Below are 21,704 nucleotides of genomic sequence, written 5' to 3'. Positions count from 1 at the left end.
TGGGGTGTTGATCACATGTTACATAATCAGATTGTTGAAATTCAGCTATCTGTACATCTGTGATATGTGATCATTTTACATGTTTATTTTAAAAAATATTTTAAAGAGAAGTGATTTTAAGATGTGGATCAAAGGAAATAGCATTATTTCCAGTACTGTAACAGCTTGATTGCCTCTCTCACCACCACTCCTCTAGGAAGAAATAGAAATGAAACATAAAGCCAGCTTTGTCAGTCTTGAACTTCAAACTTTTTGAAAATTGTGAATATCTAGAAGACAAATTCTGTTTATATTTAGGCTTTGTGTGTACCTTATGTGTAATAAACCACTTGACTATGATCATGACAAGAGTGACGATAGGTTTGGATCAAATGTTTGTTGTATCCTAAGAAGGGAAGAATTATAGTGGATGAGCTTCTGTCTGCCACAGTTTACCTTTCATATCATTAAGCAACATATAGACCAGTAATAGCTATGCAGAAAATAACAGTATCTATGAAAGTTGCACAAATACATATAAATTTACAAATATTAAATGCTTATTTAAATCTTATAAACGTTATGTATGACTGGCATACCTAAAAACATTGCCCAGTGGGGTTGGAATTAAAACGAATATCTGCCTGGATTTCTCTGTGGATATGAGTGTAAATTATAACCCTGTGTTTTCCAGGTGACTGTTATTTGAAGGACTGGTCTTCCTGGAGCCTGTGTCAGCTGACCTGTGTGAATGGCGAGGATCTAGGCTTTGGTGGAATACAAGTCCGATCCAGAGCGGTCATTATACAAGAACTAGAGAATCAGCATCTGTGCCCAGAGCAGATGTTAGAAACAAGATCATGTGATGGTGAGTGCTACCGTTCATATCCTCTATCTTAAGCAAAAGCATAAGATTTAAAAAAAAAATAATAATCCGTTAAAAATAAATTTGGCCAGGTATGGTAGCTCACACCTATAATTCCAGCACTTTGGGAGGCCAAGGCAGGTGGATCACCTGAGGCCAGGACTTTGAGACCAGCCTGGACAACATGGTGAAGTCCCGCCCCTACTAAAAAGGCATGGTGTCAGGTTTCTCTAATCCCAGCTACTTGGGAGGCTGAGACAGGAGAATCACTTGAACCCAGGAAGTGAAGGCTGCAGTGAGATGAGATTGAGCCATAGCACTCCAGCCTGGGCAACAAGAGTGAAATTCCATCTCAAAAATAAATAAATAAGTAAGTAAATTTAAAATTTACTAGGATGTCACCTAAGGCTAAGGACTAAAGTAAGGGGAAAATTCTGAAATCTGAAAAGAATATTTGCGATTAAAAAAAAAAAAAAAAAAAAAACAGGAAAAAAGAAATAGAATGCAACCAGCATAGATAAGTATAAATTCAATGAGATAGAAAATAAAGAATAATCAACAAAACCAATAGATTGTTTTTGAGCAAACTGACAAAATAGATCAGCTCATGTTAACATCAATGAAGAAAAAAAGTGAAGTCATTATAATAAAGTGTAGAAAAATAGAATAAAACTAGTGTTTTCTAACAAATGTAAAAATGTCAATGAAGATAATTTAGATGTTATATTTTATCAAGAGTAATGAAAAAACTACATCACTGATTATGTAACTATTTTTAAACCTATCAAATGCATATTCACATATGCACACAAAGTAAAACTTAAATGGCTTTAATTATGAGTTATACCAAAACATAAAGAAACAGACAACTCGTATTTATCTGAAATCTTTTTTATAAGAACATTTTTTTTTCTGAATTACATTTATTGTATTTTATTCATTTATTTATTATACATTAAGTTCTGGGATGCATGTGCAGAACGTGCAGGTTTGTTAAAGGGGTATACATGTGCTATGGTGGTTTGCTGCACCCATCAACCCATCATCTACATTAGGTATTTCTCCTAATGTTATCCCTCCCCTATCCCTCCACCCCTTGACAGGCCTCAGTGTGTGATGTTCCCCTCCCTGTGTCCCTGTGTTCTCATTATTCAACTCCCACTTATGAGTGAGAACATGTGGTGTTTGGTTTTCTCTTTCTGTGTAAGTTTGCTGAAAATGATGGTTTCCAGCTTAATCCATGTCCTTGCAAAGGACTTGAACTCATCCTTTTTTATGGCTGCATAGTATTCCATGGTGTTTGTGTGCCACATTTTCTTGATCCAGTGTATCATCAGTGGGCATTTGGGCTGGTTCCAAATCTTTGCTATTGTGAACAGTGCTGCAAGAAACATACGTGTGCATGTGTCATTATAACAGAATGATTTGTAATCCATTGAGTATATACCAGTAATGGAAATACTGAGTCAAATGGTATTTCTGGTTCTCGATCCTTGAGGAATTGCCACACTGCCTTCCACATGGTTGAACTAATTTACACTCCCACCAACAGTGTAAAAGGACTCCTATTTCTCCACATTCTCTCCAGCATCTGTTGTTTCCTGACTTTTTAATTATCACCATTTTAACTGGCATGAAATAGTATCTCCTTGTGGTTTTGATTTGCATTTCTCTAATGACCAGTAATGAGATGAGATTTTTTTTCATGTTTATTGGCTCAATAAATGTCTTCCTTTGAGAAATACCTGTTCATATATTGCACCCACTTTTTGATCAGATTTTTTTCTTATAAATTTGTATAAGTTCTTTGTAGATTCTAGATATTAGCCCTTTGTCAGATGGAGAGATTGCAAAGATTCTCTCACATTCTTTAGGTTGCCTGTTCACTCTGATGTTAGTTTATTTTGCTGTGCCAAAGCTCTTAAGTTTATTTAGATCCCATTTGTCCATTTTGGCTTCTGTTGCCATTGCTTTTGGTGTTTTAGTCATGAAGTCTTTGTCCATGCCTATGTCCTGAATGGTATTGCCTAGGTTTTCTTCTAGGATTTTTAGGGTTTTAGGTCTTATGTTTAAGTCTTTAATCCATGTTGAGTTAATTTTTGTATAAGGGGTAAGGAAGGTTTCAGTTTTCTGCATATGGCTAGACAGTTTCCCCAACACCATTTATAAAATAGGGAATCCTTTCCCCATTGCTTGTTTTTGTCCGGTTTGTCAAAGATCAAATAGTTGTAGATGTGTAGCATTATTTCTGAGGCCTCTGTTCTGTTCCATTAGTCTATACGGCTAGTGCTCGACTTAGGACCACCGTTGGTTCCGACTGGTCATAACACGATTTGGTCGTAAGTTGAGTAGGCTATATGTACAGTACTGTGAAATGATGTTATAAAAATCTTTAAGTCATATTTTATAATTCTTTCATTATTGTTATATATCATAATTTTCTTTGTCCATTTTATGCGATCACATTCACTTTCTTTCCTCCTTCGTACTGCTTAATTACCTTCATTTTTGTGTCGAGATCGATGGCCTTTCTTTCCTTCTTGGCAGGCTGAGGTGTAGACAAAGACAATTTCCTCTTGGTAGACATCTAGGGAGGGGTTTGATGAAAAATATCCAAGACACAAAACACAAATTGCTGTACCGAGTCTGGGATAACAGTTGAAATGGTGCACGCGGAGATGGTAGTGCTGCCGGAAGCTGGTCCACACTGTCGTACGCCCAGCAGGGCAATGTTTGCGCTGCCAGACGTGGAGCAGTCATGGCTAGCGATTGTGGTCATAAAGTCGAATGGTCGTAAGTTGCATAGGTCGTAAGTCGATCAATACCTGTACATCTGTTTCAGTACCTGTTGTTTTGGTTACTGTAACCTTGTAACATAGTTTGAAGTCAGGTAGCATGATCCTCCCGCTTTGTTCTTTTTGCTTAGGATTGTCTTGGCTATACAGGCTCTTTTTTGGTTTTATATGAAATTTAAAGTAGTTTTTCCTAATTCTGTGAAGAAGTCAATGATAGCTTGATGGGAATAGCATTGAATCTATAAATTACTTTCGGCGGTATGGCCATTTTCATGATACTGATTTTTCCTATCCATGAGCATGGAATATTTTTCATTTGTTTGTGTCCTCTCTTATTTCCGTGAGCAGTGGTTTGTAGTTCTTCTTGAAGAGGTCCTTAACATCTTGTTAGTTGTATTCCTAGGTATTCTATTCTCTGTGAATGGGAATTTACTCATGGCTTGGCTCTCTGTCTATTATGTCAGGTCTGTTTTGCAGACCCTGGCTGAGCAACGACGCATGATAGGAGTTCACAGACACAGGTATGCAGTGTAGGAGCCACTAGGGGACTGCAGGCAGAGTGAGCAGTTTTGGTAAGCTGGAGCTGCTAGCTTTTGTGTAGTACAGACATACTGCCAAAAGCCTGGAGCCAACACAATCTGTAGGTAATTAACACTGTCCTCCTAGTTCCAGGGAGCAGTCTCCTGTGCGGATGATAAAAAGTCAGTTTCCTGACAACAAAAGTATACAAGCCTATTTAGATAAACGCCCCTACATTCCATTGTACCTACTCCTTGCCCTTTGCCTCAGGGTAAGAGAACACCTGCCTTCAGCATACATTCTCCCCTGAAGCTTTGCAAAACCTTTCGAGGTTTGCGTCTTTCCATTTCCCTATCGCATCTCCCACCACGCTGACCAATCTCCTACATCTCCCCCTTTTTTATTTTTTGCATCAGGTTCTCTCAATTGAAGAGTTTTGTTGATAGATGTGTGCAGCAACAAGTTTGTCAGGCGTAATGGTTACAGCTCTTTTTTGGCTTTGCATCCCAGAATTAGTAAATAACTTGAAACAAACATGAGTATAATCAGTAATATTCTTTTTCAGTCAAGGAGTGTCTCACAGGAGTGAGGGTCTATCCAGGAGAGATGTTCTTGCCCATCCTTCCATATGGCTGTTTGTTGGACGTGCAGATTTATGGCGTTTAGGGATTCTTGAATTTTAGTTTTAAGTTGCTTTACGTCTGCTGTTTACTTATCACGTAAAGTTACCCAGAGGTGGTGTTTCGCTTCATCCCAGTGATGCATTGATTGATTCCATGGTAGGGAGGTGACACAAATATGCTTATGCTCCCAGTTGCAGTTTAATTGTTGGAATGCCAGTGCCTCTTGTCATTCTCCTACATACTCCACGGCAGCCATGAGGGCTTGCCAGCATGTAAGAATTCCCTGCTGTCGGAGAAGTTCAGTAGACACATTTCTGGCCAAGCTGTCCACAAGGGTAGCTGTTTATACTGCTTCAGTAACAGATGCAGCAGCAACACTAGCAGTGGCTAGGATGACTATGGTAGAGACTACAAAGGCTGTAAACGTACCTATGAATCTTTTGTGTCTGACGTGGGACAGGGCACATTCTAAGGGCAAGAGCAGAGGAATCTTGCCAGTCGTGTGTCAAATTGACTGGTAGGAATGCCTTAGATTGTTTCCTTAATACCTTGACACTAGTAATACTTAAATTGAGATATAGTGTAATTAGTCACACATGAGGTGAATCAAGCCTGTCCTTGCACTTGGGTCACAAACTTGGAGTTTTGGGGTATGGAAATATTGGTTCCCTAAGGAAAACATATGGATAGGTAGTGCAAATAAGGCACTGATCTCTCTGATTATGAATAAAGGTCATAGTATAATTGTTACTGGAATTTTGATATTTCCCATGCCAGGTTTTAAGGATGGTGCTAGGATGTCCCAGGCATCATAAAGTGTCTTGGGGTGGCACGGATTCTAATTGGGTTCTGGGATATCCCATTCCTCCATCAGCCCAAATCATAGGAGAATGAGATGTGCCTACAAAACTGATTGATGCCACAATGGACACAAACATTAGTATGCTTAGCCTACAAATGGCCGTGGGGGCTCCAGTCTATGATGTTATAATTTCCTAACTGGAGGCTATGGGCTTGTCCCCCAGGACAGACCTCCTAGCCAAAGTGGAATCTGTTGCTTTCCAGGCTTGGTTCTTTAGCACAGGGAGGAATGTCGGGGAAAGTGGCAGTGATCGCGTTGCTCACTTTGAGGCTATCTGCAACCAAGAATGTGAAGGCATTTCATTGCCGTGATGTAGCCATAATTGTGTTTAGGCACGTACTCAGTAAGGGTTAGAACTTTTATAACTTATACACAGTGGGAGGATAGTGGAGTGGTAAGTAGTATTACCTGGCACCTCAGTCCAACATGGGCCATTAATGAGAGATTCTACCGGGAGTATGTGAATCCCTCTTAGCCAAGCATTGTTAGAGGCCGTGAAGTGGGTGTCGGCCCAAGTAACAGGGCAGAAAAAAGGCAGATCCAAAATATGGCCAATAGACAGTAGCAGGTGCAGGCAGCAGGCAAAGTGAGAGAATAAAAAAACAAATTATCTGGAGTGAATAGTGTCTATGTCCAGAGCAAAATTTGCTCAGCCTCCCGAGTTGTCTTTGTCAGTGTAATGTCTGGGGCCTGTGTTGTCTGAAGAAGCCACATCGTCCGGGGCTGCGGGTCCTGCAGGGTCATTTTGTTCATTTCTGGTACCAGGTTGCGTCCTAGCCTTGCCATGGTATGGTATGATGCATCACGCTAGAATCCAAAGAGGACCTGAAGGCGTGTGAACACAAGCATATTCTCTTCCCTACGTTAGCAAATCATTTGGACCACACCATACATTACTATTTATATCTTTTCATAAAACCGAAGGTTTTATATCTAGACTGATTTTTGCAAAGTGCTTTTCTATAGCTGATTGAAATTTATCATCTAAATTTTAAAAATTAAGGGTAACTAAGGCTTGTGCTAATAGTGTTCCAGGGTCCTTAATCATATTCTCCCTTTTTTGTTTTCTGAGCATATTTTTAAGGGTAGAGTGGGCACATTCTTCCGTGGCCTATCCCTGGGGGTTGTACAGGATATTAATGGAATGTTGGATGTTCCATGTGTGACAAAATTGTTGAAATTGTGAGTTGGTGTAAGCCGTACCATTATCAGTTTTAATTTTTGTGGGCCACCCCATAAATGCAAAAGTTAAGAGTAGATGTTTAATGACATATCAGGCAAACTCTCCAGGAAAAACATGAGCGCTAATTAGCTGGGAATAGGTATGAAAAGATAAATGTACATATCTTAGTTTTCTAAATTCAGGGACCTGCATAACATGTTTGCCTTAACTGATTAGGTTGTAGAGCTCTAGGGTTAACACCTGAAGGAGGGGATATGTCTATCAACTGGCAATCTGGGCACTGTAAAATAATTTGTTTAGCTAGTTTTTGGGTAAGTTGAAATTGTTAAATTTCTCCAGTTTTGGTGGAAAAATTGATGGGATTGAATGGTTTGGTCAAGCAGTGATGTCCTAACTTGCAGATCTGCCTGATCACTGCCATAAGCCAGTTGGCCAGGCAGTGAGCTGTGGGCTCGAATATGGGTGACAAAAACAGGATGTGTTCATTGATCTAGCAATTGCTAAAGTTTCAAGAAAAAGTGCACATAAGGTGAGCTCCAAAGTAGACTTAATGAGGGCTCTCTCAAAGTTCTGCAAAAAAATAAACAGAGTAAGCAAAGTCATTAACAATATTGATGGGCTGAGTGGAAAAGGTTTCCAGGGCTAATATTAGGGCTCCACCCTCAGCTCTCTGAGTGCTAGCAAATCTAGGTTGCGTAGGGGAATTATGTGGTTCCCACCAAATAGCTGCTTTTCCATTTTTACCAAAGCCGTCAGTAAAAAATGTTAAACCATTAGGTATGATGGATTGGACTACCTTTGTAGGTATGAGATAAAAACTGGAATAGGAATATGAGATAAAAACTGGAATAGTTTGTCAGTAAGCAGGGCATGTTTCATATGGCCCACATAATCAGAGAGTGCTACCTAAAGGTCTACAGACAGGGACAGGACTGCTTCGTATTGTTTTGTACTCAAGAAAATTTTTTTTTTTTTTTTTTTTGAGACGGAGTTTCGCTCTTGTTACCCAGGCTGGAGTGCAATGGCGCGATCTCGGCTCACCGCAACCTCCGCCTCCTGGGTTCAGGCAATTCTCCTGCCTCAGCCTCCTGAGTAGCTGGGATTACAGGCACGTGCCACCATGCCCAGCTAATTTTTTGTATCTTTAGTAGAGACGGGGTTTCACCATGTTGACCAGGATGGTCTCGATCTCTTGACCTCGTGATCCACCCGCCTCGGCCTCCCAAAGTGCTGGGATTACAGGCTTGAGCCACCGCGCCCGGCTTTTTTTTAAATTTTATTTTAATTTAATTGCATTTTAGGTTTTGGGCTACATGTGAAGAACATGTAAGATTGTAGCATAGGTACATACAAGGCAGTGTGATTTGCTGCCTTCCTCCCCATAACCTATATCTGGCATTTCTCCCTATGTTATACCTCCCCAACTCCCCATCCCCTGCTGTCCCTCCCATTTCCCCTACCCAGAGACCCCAGTGTGTGATCCTCCCCTCCCTGTGTCCATGTGTTCTCATTTTTCAACACCCACCTATGAGTGAGAACATGCAGTGTTTGATTTTCTGTTCTTGTGTCAGTTTGCTGAGAACGATGGTTTCCAGGTTCATCCATGTCTCTACGAAGGACACAAACTCATCGTTTTTGATGGCTGCATAGTATCCCATGATGTATATATGCCACATTTTCTCTGTCCAGTCTATCATCAATGGGAATTTGGGTTGGTTCCAGGTCTTTGCTATTGTAAACAGTGCCACATTGAACATTCATGTGCATGTGTCCTTATAAGAGAACAATTTATAATCCTTTGGATGTATACCCAGTAATGGGATTGGTGGATCAAATGGAATTTCTATTTCTAGGTCCTTGAGGAATCTCCACTACTGTCTTCCACAGTGGTTGAACTAAACACTCCCACCAACAGTGTAAAAGTGTTCCTATTTCTCCACATCCTCTCCAGCATCTGTTGTCTCCAGATTTTTTAATGATCGCCATTCTAACTAGCATGAGATGGTATCTCAATGTAGTTTTGATTTGCATTTCTCTAATGACCAGTGATGATGAGCATTTTTTCATATGTTTGTTGGCCTCATATATGTCTTCTTTTGTAAAGTGTCTGTTCATATCCTTTGCCCACTTTTGAATGGGCTTGTTTTTTTCTTGTAAATCTGTTTTAGTTCTTTGTAGATTCTGGATATTAGCCCTTTGTCAGATGGGTAGAATGCAGAATTTTTTTTCCCATTCTGTTGGTTGCCGATTCACTCTGATGACTGTTTCTTTTGCTGTGCAGAAGCTGTGGAGTTTGATTAGGTCCCATTTGTCTAGTTTGGCTTTTGTTGCCAATGCTTTCGGTGTTTTAGTCATGAAGTCCTTGCCCATGCTTATGTCCTGAATGGTTTTGCCTAGGTTTTCTTCTAGGGTTTTTATGGTGTTAGGTCTTATGTTTAAGTCTTTAATCCATCTGGAGTTAATTTTAGTGTAAGGTGTCAGGAAGGGGTCCAGTTTCTGCTTTCTGCCCATGGCTAGCCAGTTTTCCCAACACCATTTATTAAACAGGGAATCCTTTCCCCATTGCTTATTTTTGTCAGGTTTGTCAAATATCAGATGGTTGTAGATGTGTGGCATTGCCTCCGAGGCCTCTGTTCTGTTCCATTGGTCTATATCTCTGTTTTGGTACCAGTACCATGCTGTTTTGATTACTGTAGCCTTGTAGTATAGTTTGAAGTCAGGGAATGTGATGCCTCCAGGTTTGTTCTTTTTGTTTAGAATTGACTTGGCTATGCGGGCTCTCTTTTGGTTCCATATGAAGTTTAAGGTTTTTTTTTTTTCCAGTTCTGTGAAGAAGGTCATTGGTAGCTTGATGGGGATAGTGTTAAATCTGTAAATTACTTTGGGCAGTGTGGCCATTTTCACCATATTGATTCTTCCTAACCATGAGCATGGAATGTTTCTCCATCTGTTTGTTCCTCTCTTATTTTGTTGAGCAGTGGTTTGTAGTTCTCCTTGAAGAGGTCCTTTACATTCTTTGTTAATTATATTCCTAGGTATCTTATTCTCTTTGTAGCAATTGTGAATGGCAGTTCGTTCTTGATTTGGCTCTCTTTAAGTCTGTTATTGGTGTATAGGAATGCTTGTGATTTCTGCATGTTGATTTTGTATCCTGAGACTTTGCTGAAGTTGCTTATCAGTTTCAAGAGATTTTGGGCTGAGACAAGGGGATCTTCTAAATCAGGCGTCCCCAAACTATGGCCTGCAGGCCGCATGCAGCCCCCTGAGGCCATTTATCCAGCCCCCTGCCGCACTTCAGGAAGGGGCACCTCTTTCATTGGTGGTCAGTGAGAGGAGCACAGTATGTGGCGGCCCTCCAACGGTCTGAGGGACAGTGAACTGGCCCCCTGTGTAAAAAGTTTGGGGACGCCTGTTCTAAATATATAATCATGTCATCTGCAAATAGACAATTTGACTTCCTCCTTTCCTATTTGAATGCCCTTTATTTCTTTTTCTTACCTGATTGCCCTTGCTAGAACTTTTAGGAGTGGTGAGAGAGGGCATCCTTTTCTAGTGCCAGATTTCAAAGGGAATGCTTCCAGTTTTTGCCCATTCAGTATGATATTGGCTGTGGGTTTGTCATAAATAGCTTTTATTATTTCGAGATACGTTCCATCAATACCTAGTTTATTGACAATTTTTAGCATAAAGGGCTGTTGAATTTTGTCAAAGGCCTTCTCTGCATCTATTGAAATAATCATATGGTTTTTATGACGTCAGAGTCATAACCTTGCAATCGATTGCCTCATTTGCAGCCTGCATAGATGACTTTACTAACTGGCTGGATATAGGGGGATAGTGTTTTAATTGCACTATGTTAGCAGAAAACCCATTCTAGGAAGCCTAGCTCTGGGGCCATCTGTCCTATTAATCCTATTGGAGAATGTTTAGTAGGAAAAACAAGCAATTGGACTGAATATCCTGGCTCTATGCAATTGAGTTGCCTGTGAGAAATAGCTTGCTCTTATTTCCTGTATTTCCCTTTTTGCAACTGGGGTTAAATGTCTGGGGGAGTTCAGGGCTGCACTTCCCTTTAGGGTAGAAAACAGGTTCTGTAATTTATTGGTAATTATGCCAAAGCTGGGGTGCAGCCAGTTAATGTCACTCAGTAATTTTTGATAATCATTTAAGGTGTGTAAGTTGTTAGTACTCAATCTAATCTTTTGACTGGGAAGTTAGTATGTATCCAAGATATTTCTAAGGAGGGGAAAACTGTGCCTTTTCAGGTGCTATGATTAAGCCTTTTAACTGTTTATTCCTTATCACAGAGGGATATAAACTCAAAAGTATTGACTCCCTTAGGGCTGCCAGTAAAATATCATCCATATAATGGATGATCTTGCAATTAGGAAATACTTTTCTACTGGAGAGTAAGCCCTGATTTACATGGTAGGACTGTTCAGCCTTCCTTGAGAAGTTTCCAATGAAATCAATGTGCTGTCCTTTCACAATTAATAGCTGGTATTGTAAAAGCAAATTTTTCTCTGTCTTATTCTGCAAGGGGAATAGTATAAAAGCAGTCTTTTAAGTCAGTAATGACTATAGGCCAATCTCAAGGAATCACCATGTGGGAAGGGAGACCCTGTTAAAGGGGTCCCATAGGTTTCAAATTAGCATTGATAGTCCATAAATCATATCAAAATCTTCATTTATCAGACTTTTTGGGAATAATATAAATGGGTGAACTCCAAGAGCTGTTTGATGGTTCCGCATGGCTGGCTTTTAATTGTTCCTCAACTAATTCATGGGTTCCTTGTAATTTCTCTCCTTTAAAGGTCACTGTTCTACCCAAATTCGATCCTGAGAGGGCACATCAGGATTATGGGAGGAATAAAAACAGTGGCCATTGTTAGAAAGGAGTTTGCTGTTCATATAATTCACTGAATTCTGCCCTCCATAGGAGGTACTGATTGGCCTCCAAAGTTGTTTAAGCTAGCACTGACCAGTCCCATGGGGTCAAATGGAAGTTGTCTGCTATAGCCTCAATTAATCCTTGCATAAATGGGCTAATGGCTTTGTTTTCTGTAAGGCTTTTTCTCATCTCTATACGTGTCGAAAGTAATGGGTTCATATGCTCGATTGTCTTGTTGATTTTGCATCACTGGGCAGGCCGGGCTCTCCCCTTCTAATGCTGCTTGTCTAAGATGGTCCCATAACTGTAGTGTACCCCTTGTCTTTTTTCCAACTTATTGGGGGAGGTGGCTGAGGGAAAATCTCTGCCTCCTCTTTGGTATAATTACCCAGTTACAGCAAAGCTGAGTGAGGTGGACAAGGCGGTAAGGTAGGTGGTGGTTTCTCCTCCTTCCCCTTTTTAGGCTCTTCTATGTTAAGTGGGGCCAAAGCACCTCTAAATCCCATAACATTAAAGATGTTACTGGGACCGTTGTCCTTGTGCATGTGATGTCGTTTGAGATTTCTTTCTACTTGTTCCCAGAGCTCTAGGTCAAGCGTGCCTTCTTCAGGGAACCATGGGTTATGGGAAACAACAATTTGCAGTAGGTCCCTTAATTAAGCCTGGGAAATGGAGGTTCCACTATCTTTAAGCTGCCATTCCAATACTTTTATATACTGTTTCTGTTGAGTGGATAACTGTTGTCCCATGATGAAACACTAGCTTGAAAAATCCCCCAAACTTGGAAATCCTGAGCGGGCACCAATGACTTACTGACTGCACAGTCTGTTCACCTTTGTTTTTGAGGGTTTCTTTGCAATCCCTTGCAGCATTCCTCACACGGGGCACCAGCTGCCAGGTCTGTCCTGCAGACGCCAGCCAAGCAATGGATGAAAGGAGTACTCAGACATAGGTATGCAGTAAGAGCTGCTAGGGGACTACCAGCAGAGTGAGCAATCTCAGTAAGCTGGAGCTCCTAGCTTTTATTTAGTACAGACATAACACAAACAGCCTGGAGCCAGCATAATCTGTGAGTGATTAACATTGTTATTCACCTTGCAGGGAGCAAGGTCGGTTTTGGACAACCTAAGTAAACAAGCCTATTTAGACACACTCCCCTATATTCCCTTGTACCTACTCCTCACCTTTTGCCTCAGGGTAACAGAACAGCTGCCTACAGCTTATTCTTTCCCCAGAAGCTGTGCAAAAGCTTCTGGCTTTTCAAGAAGATTTGCATCTTTCCCTATGGTTCCTCCCACCACCCTGACTGATCTTCTACACTATTACTGCTATATGTGATGTTTGCACATTGATTTTGTATTCTGAGACTTTGCTGAGGTTCTAATCACCCTAAGGAGATTTTGGACTGAGATGATGGGTTTTTCTGTTTTTTTCCACTTTATTGCCTGCCTTTTACATTTTACTATAAAAAGCAAGAAGAAACTGTCACACCATGTAGAACACAGTTCAGCTACATTTCTGCCGATATATAACAAGAATGGCCTTATATTTTTCATTAACATACTCTTAATTTCCTTCTGAGCCCACACCAGAAACACTGATGTGAGAGGTTGCCTGTCAGCTTACAGAGGTTTGGGGCTGAGATTATGGAGTTTTCTAAATATGCAATTATGTGATCTACAAACAGAGACAAGCTGACTTCCTGTCTTTGTATTTGAATACTCTTTTTTACTCTTTGTTTCTTTTTCTTGCCTGATTGCCCTGGTGAGAACTTCGAATACTATGTTAAATAGGAGTGGTGAGAGAAAGGCATCCTTGTCTTGTGCTGGTTTTCAAGGAGAATGCTTCGAGTTTTTGCACATACAGTACAACATTGGCTGTGGGTTTGTCATGAATAGCTTTTGAGATGCGTTCCATTGATACCTAGTTATTGAAAGTTTTTATCAGAAAGGGGTGAATTTTATTGAAGGCCTATTCTGTGTCTATTGAGATATTCATGTGGCTTTGTCCTTGTTTCTGTTTCTGTGATGAATTATGTTCATTGATTTGCGTATGTTGAACCAACCTTACATCCTAGGGATGAAGCTGAATTGATCATGGTGGATAAGCTTTTTATGTGCTGCTGGACTTAGTGTACCAGTATTTTATCAAGGATTTTGATCAATGTTTTTCAGGGATATTGGCCTAAAACTTTTTTTTTATTGTGTCTCTGCTAGGTTTGGTATCAGGTTGCTGCTGACCTCATAAAATGAGGTAGAAGTCTCTCTTTTTCTAATGTTTAGAATAGTTTAAGAAGGAATGGTACTAGCTCCTTTTTGTACATCTGGTAGAATCTGGCTGTGAACCTATCTGGTCCTGTACTGTTTTTGGGTGATAGGGTATTAATTACTGCCTGAATTTCAGAACCTGTTGTTGGTCTATTCAGGGATTTAATTTCCTCCTGGTTTAGTCTTGGGAGGGTGTATGTATCCAGGAATTTATCCAGTCCTTCTAGATTGTCTCATTTATTTGCATAGAGATGTTTACAGTATTCTCTGACACTAGTTTGTATTTCTGTGGGATTGGTGATGATATCCCCTTTATCATGTCTATTTGATTCTTCTGTCTTTTTTTATTAGTCTGGCTGGCAGTCTATCTATTTTGTTAATCTTTTTGAAAAACCAGCTCCTTGGATTCACTGATTTTTTTTGAAGGGTTTTTCCTGTCTCTGTATTTTGAGTTCTACTCTGATCTTAGTTATTTCTTATCTTCTGCTAGCTCTTGAATGTGTTTGCTCTTGCTTCTCTACTTCTAATTTTCATGTTAGGGTGTTGATTTTAGATCTTTCCCACTTTCTCCTGTTGGCATTTAGTGCTATAAATTTCCCTCTAAACACTGTTTTAGCTGTGTCCCAGAGATTCTGGTATGTTATTTCTTTGTTCTCATTGGTTTCAAAGAAATTCTTTATTTCTGCCTTAATTTTGTTATTGGCCCACTAGTCATTCAGGAGCAGATTGTTCAGTTTCCATGTAGTTGTGCAGTTTTCAGTGAGTTTCTTAATCCTGAGTTCTAATTTGATTGTGCTGTAGTCTGAGAGATTGTTATGACTTCTGTTCTTTTGCATTTGGTGAGGAGTGTTTTACTACCAATTCTGTGGTCAGTTTTAGAGTAAGTGTGATGTAGTGCTGAGAAGAATGTATATTCTGTGGTTTTGGGGGTGGAGTGTTCTATAGATGTTTATTAGCTTTGCTTGGTCCAGATCTGAGTTCAAGTCCTGGATATCCTTGTTAATGTTCATCTTATTGATCTATCTAGTATTGACAGTGGGGTGTTAAAGTCTTCCACTAGTATTGTGTGAGAGTCTAAGTCCTTTATAGGTCATTAAGAACTTGCTTTATGTATCTGGGTGCTCCTGTATTGGGTGCGTATATGTTTAGGATCATTAGCTCTTCTTGTTGCATTGATCTCTTTACCATTATGAAATGTCCTTCTTTCTTTAAAGTCTGTTTTATCACAGACTAGGATTGTAATATCTGTTTTTTTTATCTTTTCATTGGCTTGATAAATATTCTTTCATCCCTTTATTATGAGCCTACGTGTGTTTTCATACGTGACATGGGTATCCTGAATATAGCACACCAATGAGTCTTGACTCTTTATCCAATTTGCCAGTCTGTGCCTTTAAATTGGGGTATTGATCCCATTTACATTTACAGTAAATATTGTTATGTGTGAATTTGATCCTGTCATTATAATGCTAGCTGGTTATTTTGCTCACGAGTTGATGGAGTTTCTTCATAGTGTCAATGGTCTTTACAATTTGGTAGGTTTTAGCAGTAGTTGGTACTGGTTTTTCCTTTTTATATTTAGTGCTTCCTTCAGGAGCTCTTGTAAGGCAGGTCTGGTGGTGACAAAATCTCTTAGCATTTGCTTCTCTGTAAAGAATTTTATTTCTCCCTTAATTATGAAGCTTAGTTTGGCTGGATAGGAAATTCTGGGTTCTTTTCTTTAAGAATGTTGAATACTGTCCTCCATTCTCTTCTTGTAGGATTTCTGCCAAGAGATCTGTTGTTAGTCTAATGGGCTTCCCTTTGTGGGTAACCCAACCTTTCTCTCTGCCTGCCCTTAATATTTTTTCCTTCATTTCAATACTGGTGAATCTGACGATTATGTGACTTGGGGTTGCTCTTCTCAAGGGGTATCTTTGTGGTGTTCTATATGTATTTCCTGAATTTGAATGTTGATCTATCTTGCTAGGGTTGGGTAGTTCTCCTGGATAATATCCTAAGAGTGTTTTTCAACTTGGTTCTATTCGCCTCATCTCTTTCAAGTATGCCAATCAAATGTAGGTTAGGACTTTTCATATAGTTCATATTTCTTGGAGGCTTTCTTCATTCCTTTTCATTCTTTTTTCCCTAATCTTGTCTTCACACTTTGTTTCCTTAATTTGATCTTGTATCTCCAATATCCTTTCTTCCATTTGATTGATTCTACCTATGATATTTGTGTATGCTTCACAAAGTTCTCATGCTGTGTATTTCAGCTCCATCAGGCCATTTATGTTCTTCTCTAAACTGGTTATTCCAGTGAGCAGTTTCTGTAACCTTTTATCAAGGTTCTTAGCTTCCTTTTATTGGGTTAGAACATGCTCCCTTACCTGGAAGGAGTTTGTTATTACCCACCTTCTGAAGCCTACTTCTGTCAGTCATTTTGTAAAACTCATTCTCCATCCAGTTTTGTTCCCTTGCTAGGGAGGAGTTGTAATCCTTTGGAGGAGAAGGGGCATTCTGGTTTTTCTTCGTCTTCATGGATTTATCTACCTTTGGTTTTTGATGTTGGTAACCTTCAGATGGGGTTTCTGTGTGGATATCCTTTTTGTTAGTTTTCTGTCTAACAGTTAAGACTCTCTGCTGCAGGTCTGCTGGAGTTTGCTGGAGGTCCACTTCACACCCTGTTTTCTTGGGTATCACCAGCAGAGGCTGCATAACAGCAAAGATTGCTGCCTGTTCCTTCCTCTGTAAGCTTCATCCCACAGCGGAACTTGCCAGATGCCAGCTGGAGCTTTCCTGTATGAGGTATCAGTTGACCCACTTGAGGAGGCAGTCTGTCCCTTAGCAGAGCTCAAGCTTTGTGCAAGAAGATCCGCTGTTCTCTTCAGAGCTGGCAGGCAGGAACCTTTAAGTCTGCTGAAGCTGTGCCCACAGCTGCCCCTTCCTGCAAGTGCTCTGTCCCAGGGAGATGACACTTTGATGTATAAGCCCCCTTTCTTTTACAGATACCCTGCTCAGAAAGAAGAAATCTAGAGAGGCAGTCTGGCTACAGCAGCTTTGCAGACCTGCAGTGGGTTCTGCCCTGTTCAAACTTCCTGGAGGCTTTGTTTCCGCCTACTCAAACCTGAGTAATGATGGTCGTCTTTCCCCCCACCAAGTTCAAGCATCCCAGGTAGACTTCAGACTGCTGTACTGGTGGCAAGAATTTCAAGCCAGTGGATCTTAGCTTGCTGGGGTCCATGGGGGTGAGATCTACTGACCTAGACCACTCAAAACCCTGGCTTCAGCCCCCTTTCCAGGGGAGTGAATGATTCTCTCTCACTGGCATTCCAGATGTCAGTGGGGTATGAAAATATAAACTGCAGGTAGCTCAGTGTCTACCCAAATAGCCACCCAGTTTTGTGTTTGAAACCCAGGACCCTGGTGGTGTAGGCACCCAAAGGAGTCTCCTGGTCTGCAGGTTGCAAAGACCATGGGAGGAACATAGTATCTAGCCAAAGTGCATCATTCCTCATGGCAAAGACCCTCACAGATTGGCTATGGGAGGGAGTTCCCTAACCCCTTGTACTTTCAGGTGAGGAGACACTTCATGCTGCTTTGGCTCACCCTCCATAGGCTACATCCACTGTTTAGTCCCAATAAAATGAGGTGGGTACCTCAGTTGGAAATGCAGAAATCACCTGCCTTTTTCATTGATCTCTGTGGAAGCTGCAGATCAGAGCTCTTCCTATTTGGCCATCTCTGATCCAGGATCTCTATATTGGGAAAAAAAAAAAGTTGAATGGGGGAAAAACAACTGAGGAAAAATCCCCCCAGTGACAATGAGAGTATAGCCTTGACAGTTTTTAAAAAAAAAGTTACTTATGAAAGTAGCCACCAAATCATAAAAATAAAATTAGCTAACCAAATTAATATATTTAATAATTAATATGACTAATTATAGTTCATTGTAGAAATGCAAAGATAACCAAATATTAGTAAAATCTATTAATGTAATTTGTCACATTAACAGAAATAAAGATGTGATTTTAATACACATTAAAAATTATTTTAAAAATTCAGTTTGCCTTCACACTAAAAACTTGTAGACCAAATGAACTAGAAGAGAATCTTTTTACTCAGTAAATAAGGTTTATCAAAATTTATACAAACATTATACATGGGGAAACATTAGAGGCAGGTTCTTGCCATCAGTAGCAGAAGAAGGATACCACCGTTGCCACTTACTTTCAACCTAGTGAAGGAGGTTCCAGCCAAGTATAATCAGACGTTTAAGAACTGAGGAGATTTCCGCCAAGATGGCCGAACAGAAAGTGCCCTGGTGCATAGTTCCCAGCGAGAGCGACACAGAAGGGGAGATATCTGCACATTTCCAACTGAGGTACCAGGTTCATCTCACTAGGACTTGTTAGACAGTGGGTGCAGCCCAAAGAGTGTGAGCCAAAGCATAGTGGGGCATTGCCTCACCCGAGAAGCACAAGGGACCAGAGAACTCCCTCTCATAGCCAAGGGAAGCCATTAGGGAATTTTCCTGACACTCTGGCGTAGATACTAGGCTTTCCCATGGTCTTCACAATCCACAGATGAGGAGACTCACTCCAGTGCATAAAACACCAGCACCCCAAGTTTCCAGCACAAAACTGGGTGGCCATTTTAGCCACAGCAGTTTTCTTTTTTCTTCTCATACCCCAGTGACGCCTGGAACACCAGCGAGACAGAACTGCTCATTCCCCTAAAAAAAAAGGGAGCTGAAGCCAGGGAGGAAGTGATCTGGCTCTGTGGGTCCCACCCCACAGATCAGCAAGCTAAGATCCACTGGCTTGAAATTCTCGCAGCCAGCCCAACAGTCAGGGCTTGACCTGGGATGTTCAAGCTCAGTGTAGGGAGGGTCGTCTGTCATTGCTGAGGCTTGTGTATGCATGCTGTTTCAACCTTGCCTGTGTAAACAAAGTCACCAGGAAGTTTAAACAGCAGGCAGAGCTCACAGCAGCTCAGCAAGGTAGAGGGCATCTCCTCCTGCTGGGCAGAGCATCTCTGTAAAAAGGCAGCAGCCTGTCAGGGACTTAGAAAGCCCCATCTTCCTGGCACAGAGCACGAGGGAAAAGGGGTGCTTGTTGATTCAGTTTCCATAGACCTAAACATCCCTGCCCAGTGGCTCGGAAGGGAGGAACGGATCTCTCAGCACAGTGCTTGAACTCTCATAAGGAACACACTGTCTCCTCAAGTGGCTCCTGTGTATCCTGACAGGAAGACACCTTCCAGCAGGGTCTGACAGACACCTCATACAGGAGAGCTCCAGCTGGCATCTGGCATGTACCCTTCTGGGATGGAACAGGCAGCAATCTTTGTTGTTTTGCAGCCTCTGCTGGTGATGCCCAGGCAAGCAGGGTCTGGAGTGAACCTCCAGCAAAACTCAGCAGACCTGCAGCAGAGAGGCCTGACTGTTAGAAGGAAACTAACAAACAAACAAAAAAGCTTCAACATCAACAGGAAGGACATCCACTCAGAGACCCCATCAAACCAACACCAACCTCAAAGACCAAAGGTATATAAATCCACAAAGATGGGATGAAAGCAGTGCAAAAAGGCTGAAATCTCCAAAAACCAGAATGCCTCTTCTCCTCCAAGGGATCACAACTCCTCACCAGCAAGGGAACAAAACTGGATGGAGAATGAGTTTGACAAATTGATCGAAACAGGCTTCAGAAGGTGGGTAATAAACTTCTCCAAGCTAAAGGAGAATTTTCCAACCCAAAGGAAGGAAGCTAAGAACCTTGAAAAAAGGTTAGACAAAATGCTAACTAGAATAACCAGCACAGAGAAGAATATAAACCACTTGATGAAGCTGAAAAACACAGCACCATAGCTGAATCAATCAAGTGGAAGAAAGGATATCAGAGACTGAAGATCAAGACACTGAAATAAAGTGAGAAGGCAAGATTTGAGAAGAAAGAGTGAAAAGAAATGAACAAAGCCTCCATAAATAGGAGATTATGTAAAAAGACCTAATCTACATTTGATAGGTGTATCTGAAAGTGACGGGGAGAATGAAGCCAAGTTGGAAAAAACTCTTCAGGTTATTATCCAGAAGAATTTCTTCAACCTAGCAAGGCAGGCCAACATCCAATTTCAGGAAATACATAGAAAACCATAAAAATATTCCTCGAGAAGAGCAACCCCAAGACATATAATCAGTAGATTCACTGAGGTTGAAATGAAGGAAAAAATGTTAAGGGCAGCCAGAGAGAAAGATTGGGTTACCCACAAAGGGAAGCCCATCAGACTCACAGCAGATCTCTTGGCAGAACTTGTTTCTTCTGAGAAGACTTCTTAGAAGCAAGAAGAGAGTGGGTGCCAGTATTCAGCATCCTTAAAGAAAAGAATTTTTCAACACAATACTTTCTATCCTGCCAAACTAAGCTTCATAAGCAAAGGAGAAATATAATTCTTTACAAACAAGCAACTGCTGAGAGATTTTGTCATAAACAGACATGCCTTACAGGAGTTCCTGAAGGAAGCACTAAACATGGAAAGGAACAACCAGTACCAGCCACTGCATAAACATCCCAAATTATAAAGACCATTGACACTATAAAGAAACTGCATCAACTGATGGGCAAAACAACCAGCAAGCATCAAAATGGCAGGATCCAACTCACACATAACAATATTAACCTTAAATATAAATTGGCTAAATTCCCCAATCAAAAGATACAGACTGGCAAACTGAATAGAGTGAAGACCCATTGGAATGCTGTATTCAAGAGAACCATCTCACGTATGAAGACACACATAGGCTTAAAATAAAGGGATGGCGGAAGATTTAGTAAGCAAATGGAGACCAAAAAAGCAGGAGTTGGCAATCCTAGTCTCTGATAAAACAGACTTTAAAGCAATGAAGATCAAATGAGACAAAGAAGGGCATTACATAATGGTAAATGGATTAATGTAACAAGAAGAGCTAACTATCCTAAATATATATGCACCCAATACAGGAGCACCCAGATACATAAAGCCAGTTCTCAGAGACCTACAAACAGACTTAGACTCCCACACGATAATAGTGGAAGACTTTAACACCCTACTGACAATACTAGACAGATAATGAGACAAAAGAAAATAAACAAGGATATCCAGGACTTGAACTCAGTGGGCAAAGCAGACCTAATAGACATCCACAGAATTCTCCACCCCAAATCCACAGAAGATACATTCTTCTCAGCACCACATAGCACTTATTCTAAAATTGACCACATAACTGGAAGTAAAAAGCTCCTCAGCAAATGCAAAATAATGGAAATCATAATAACCAGTCTCTCAGACCACAGTGAAATCCAATTAGAACTCAGGATTAAGAAACTCACTCAAAACCACACAACTGCATGGAAACTGAACAATGTGCTCCTGAATTACTACTGAATTAATAATGAAATGAAGGCAGAAATAAAGATATTCTTCAAAACCAATGAGAACACAACGTATCAGAATATCTGGGACGCATTTAAAGCAGTGTCTACAGGGAAATTTATAGCACTAAATGCCCATATGAGAAGCAAGGAAGGATCTGAAATCAACACCACAATGTCACAATTGAAAGAACTAGAGGAGCAAGATCAAGTAAATTCAAAAGCTAGCAAAAGACAAGATACAACTAAGACAAGAGCAGAACTGGAGGAGATAAGAGATGCAAAAAGCCCTTCAAAAAAATGAGTCAATCCAGGAGTTGGTTTTTTGGAAA

General features: G+C 40.6%; 1 protein-coding gene across 8 annotated transcripts in view; it reads left to right on the top strand.

The window, feature by feature from the left end:
• Positions 1-21,704, top strand: part of THSD7A (thrombospondin type 1 domain containing 7A) — an 885,997-nt gene that overhangs the window by 842,684 nt on the left and 21,609 nt on the right. For all 8 annotated transcript variants that reach the window (XM_074379520.1, XM_074379521.1, XM_074379519.1 and 5 more), the window contains one exon: positions 674-847. In XM_074379520.1, coding sequence (XP_074235621.1) covers positions 674-847 — 174 coding nt within the window. The remainder of the gene's footprint in view (positions 1-673; positions 848-21,704) is intronic.

The sequence above is a fragment of the Saimiri boliviensis genome, chromosome 10 (genome assembly GCF_048565385.1).
Source record: "Saimiri boliviensis isolate mSaiBol1 chromosome 10, mSaiBol1.pri, whole genome shotgun sequence".
In the NCBI taxonomy this organism is placed as follows: domain Eukaryota; kingdom Metazoa; phylum Chordata; class Mammalia; order Primates; family Cebidae; genus Saimiri; species Saimiri boliviensis.
This window is presented reverse-complemented; position numbering and strand designations above follow the sequence as displayed.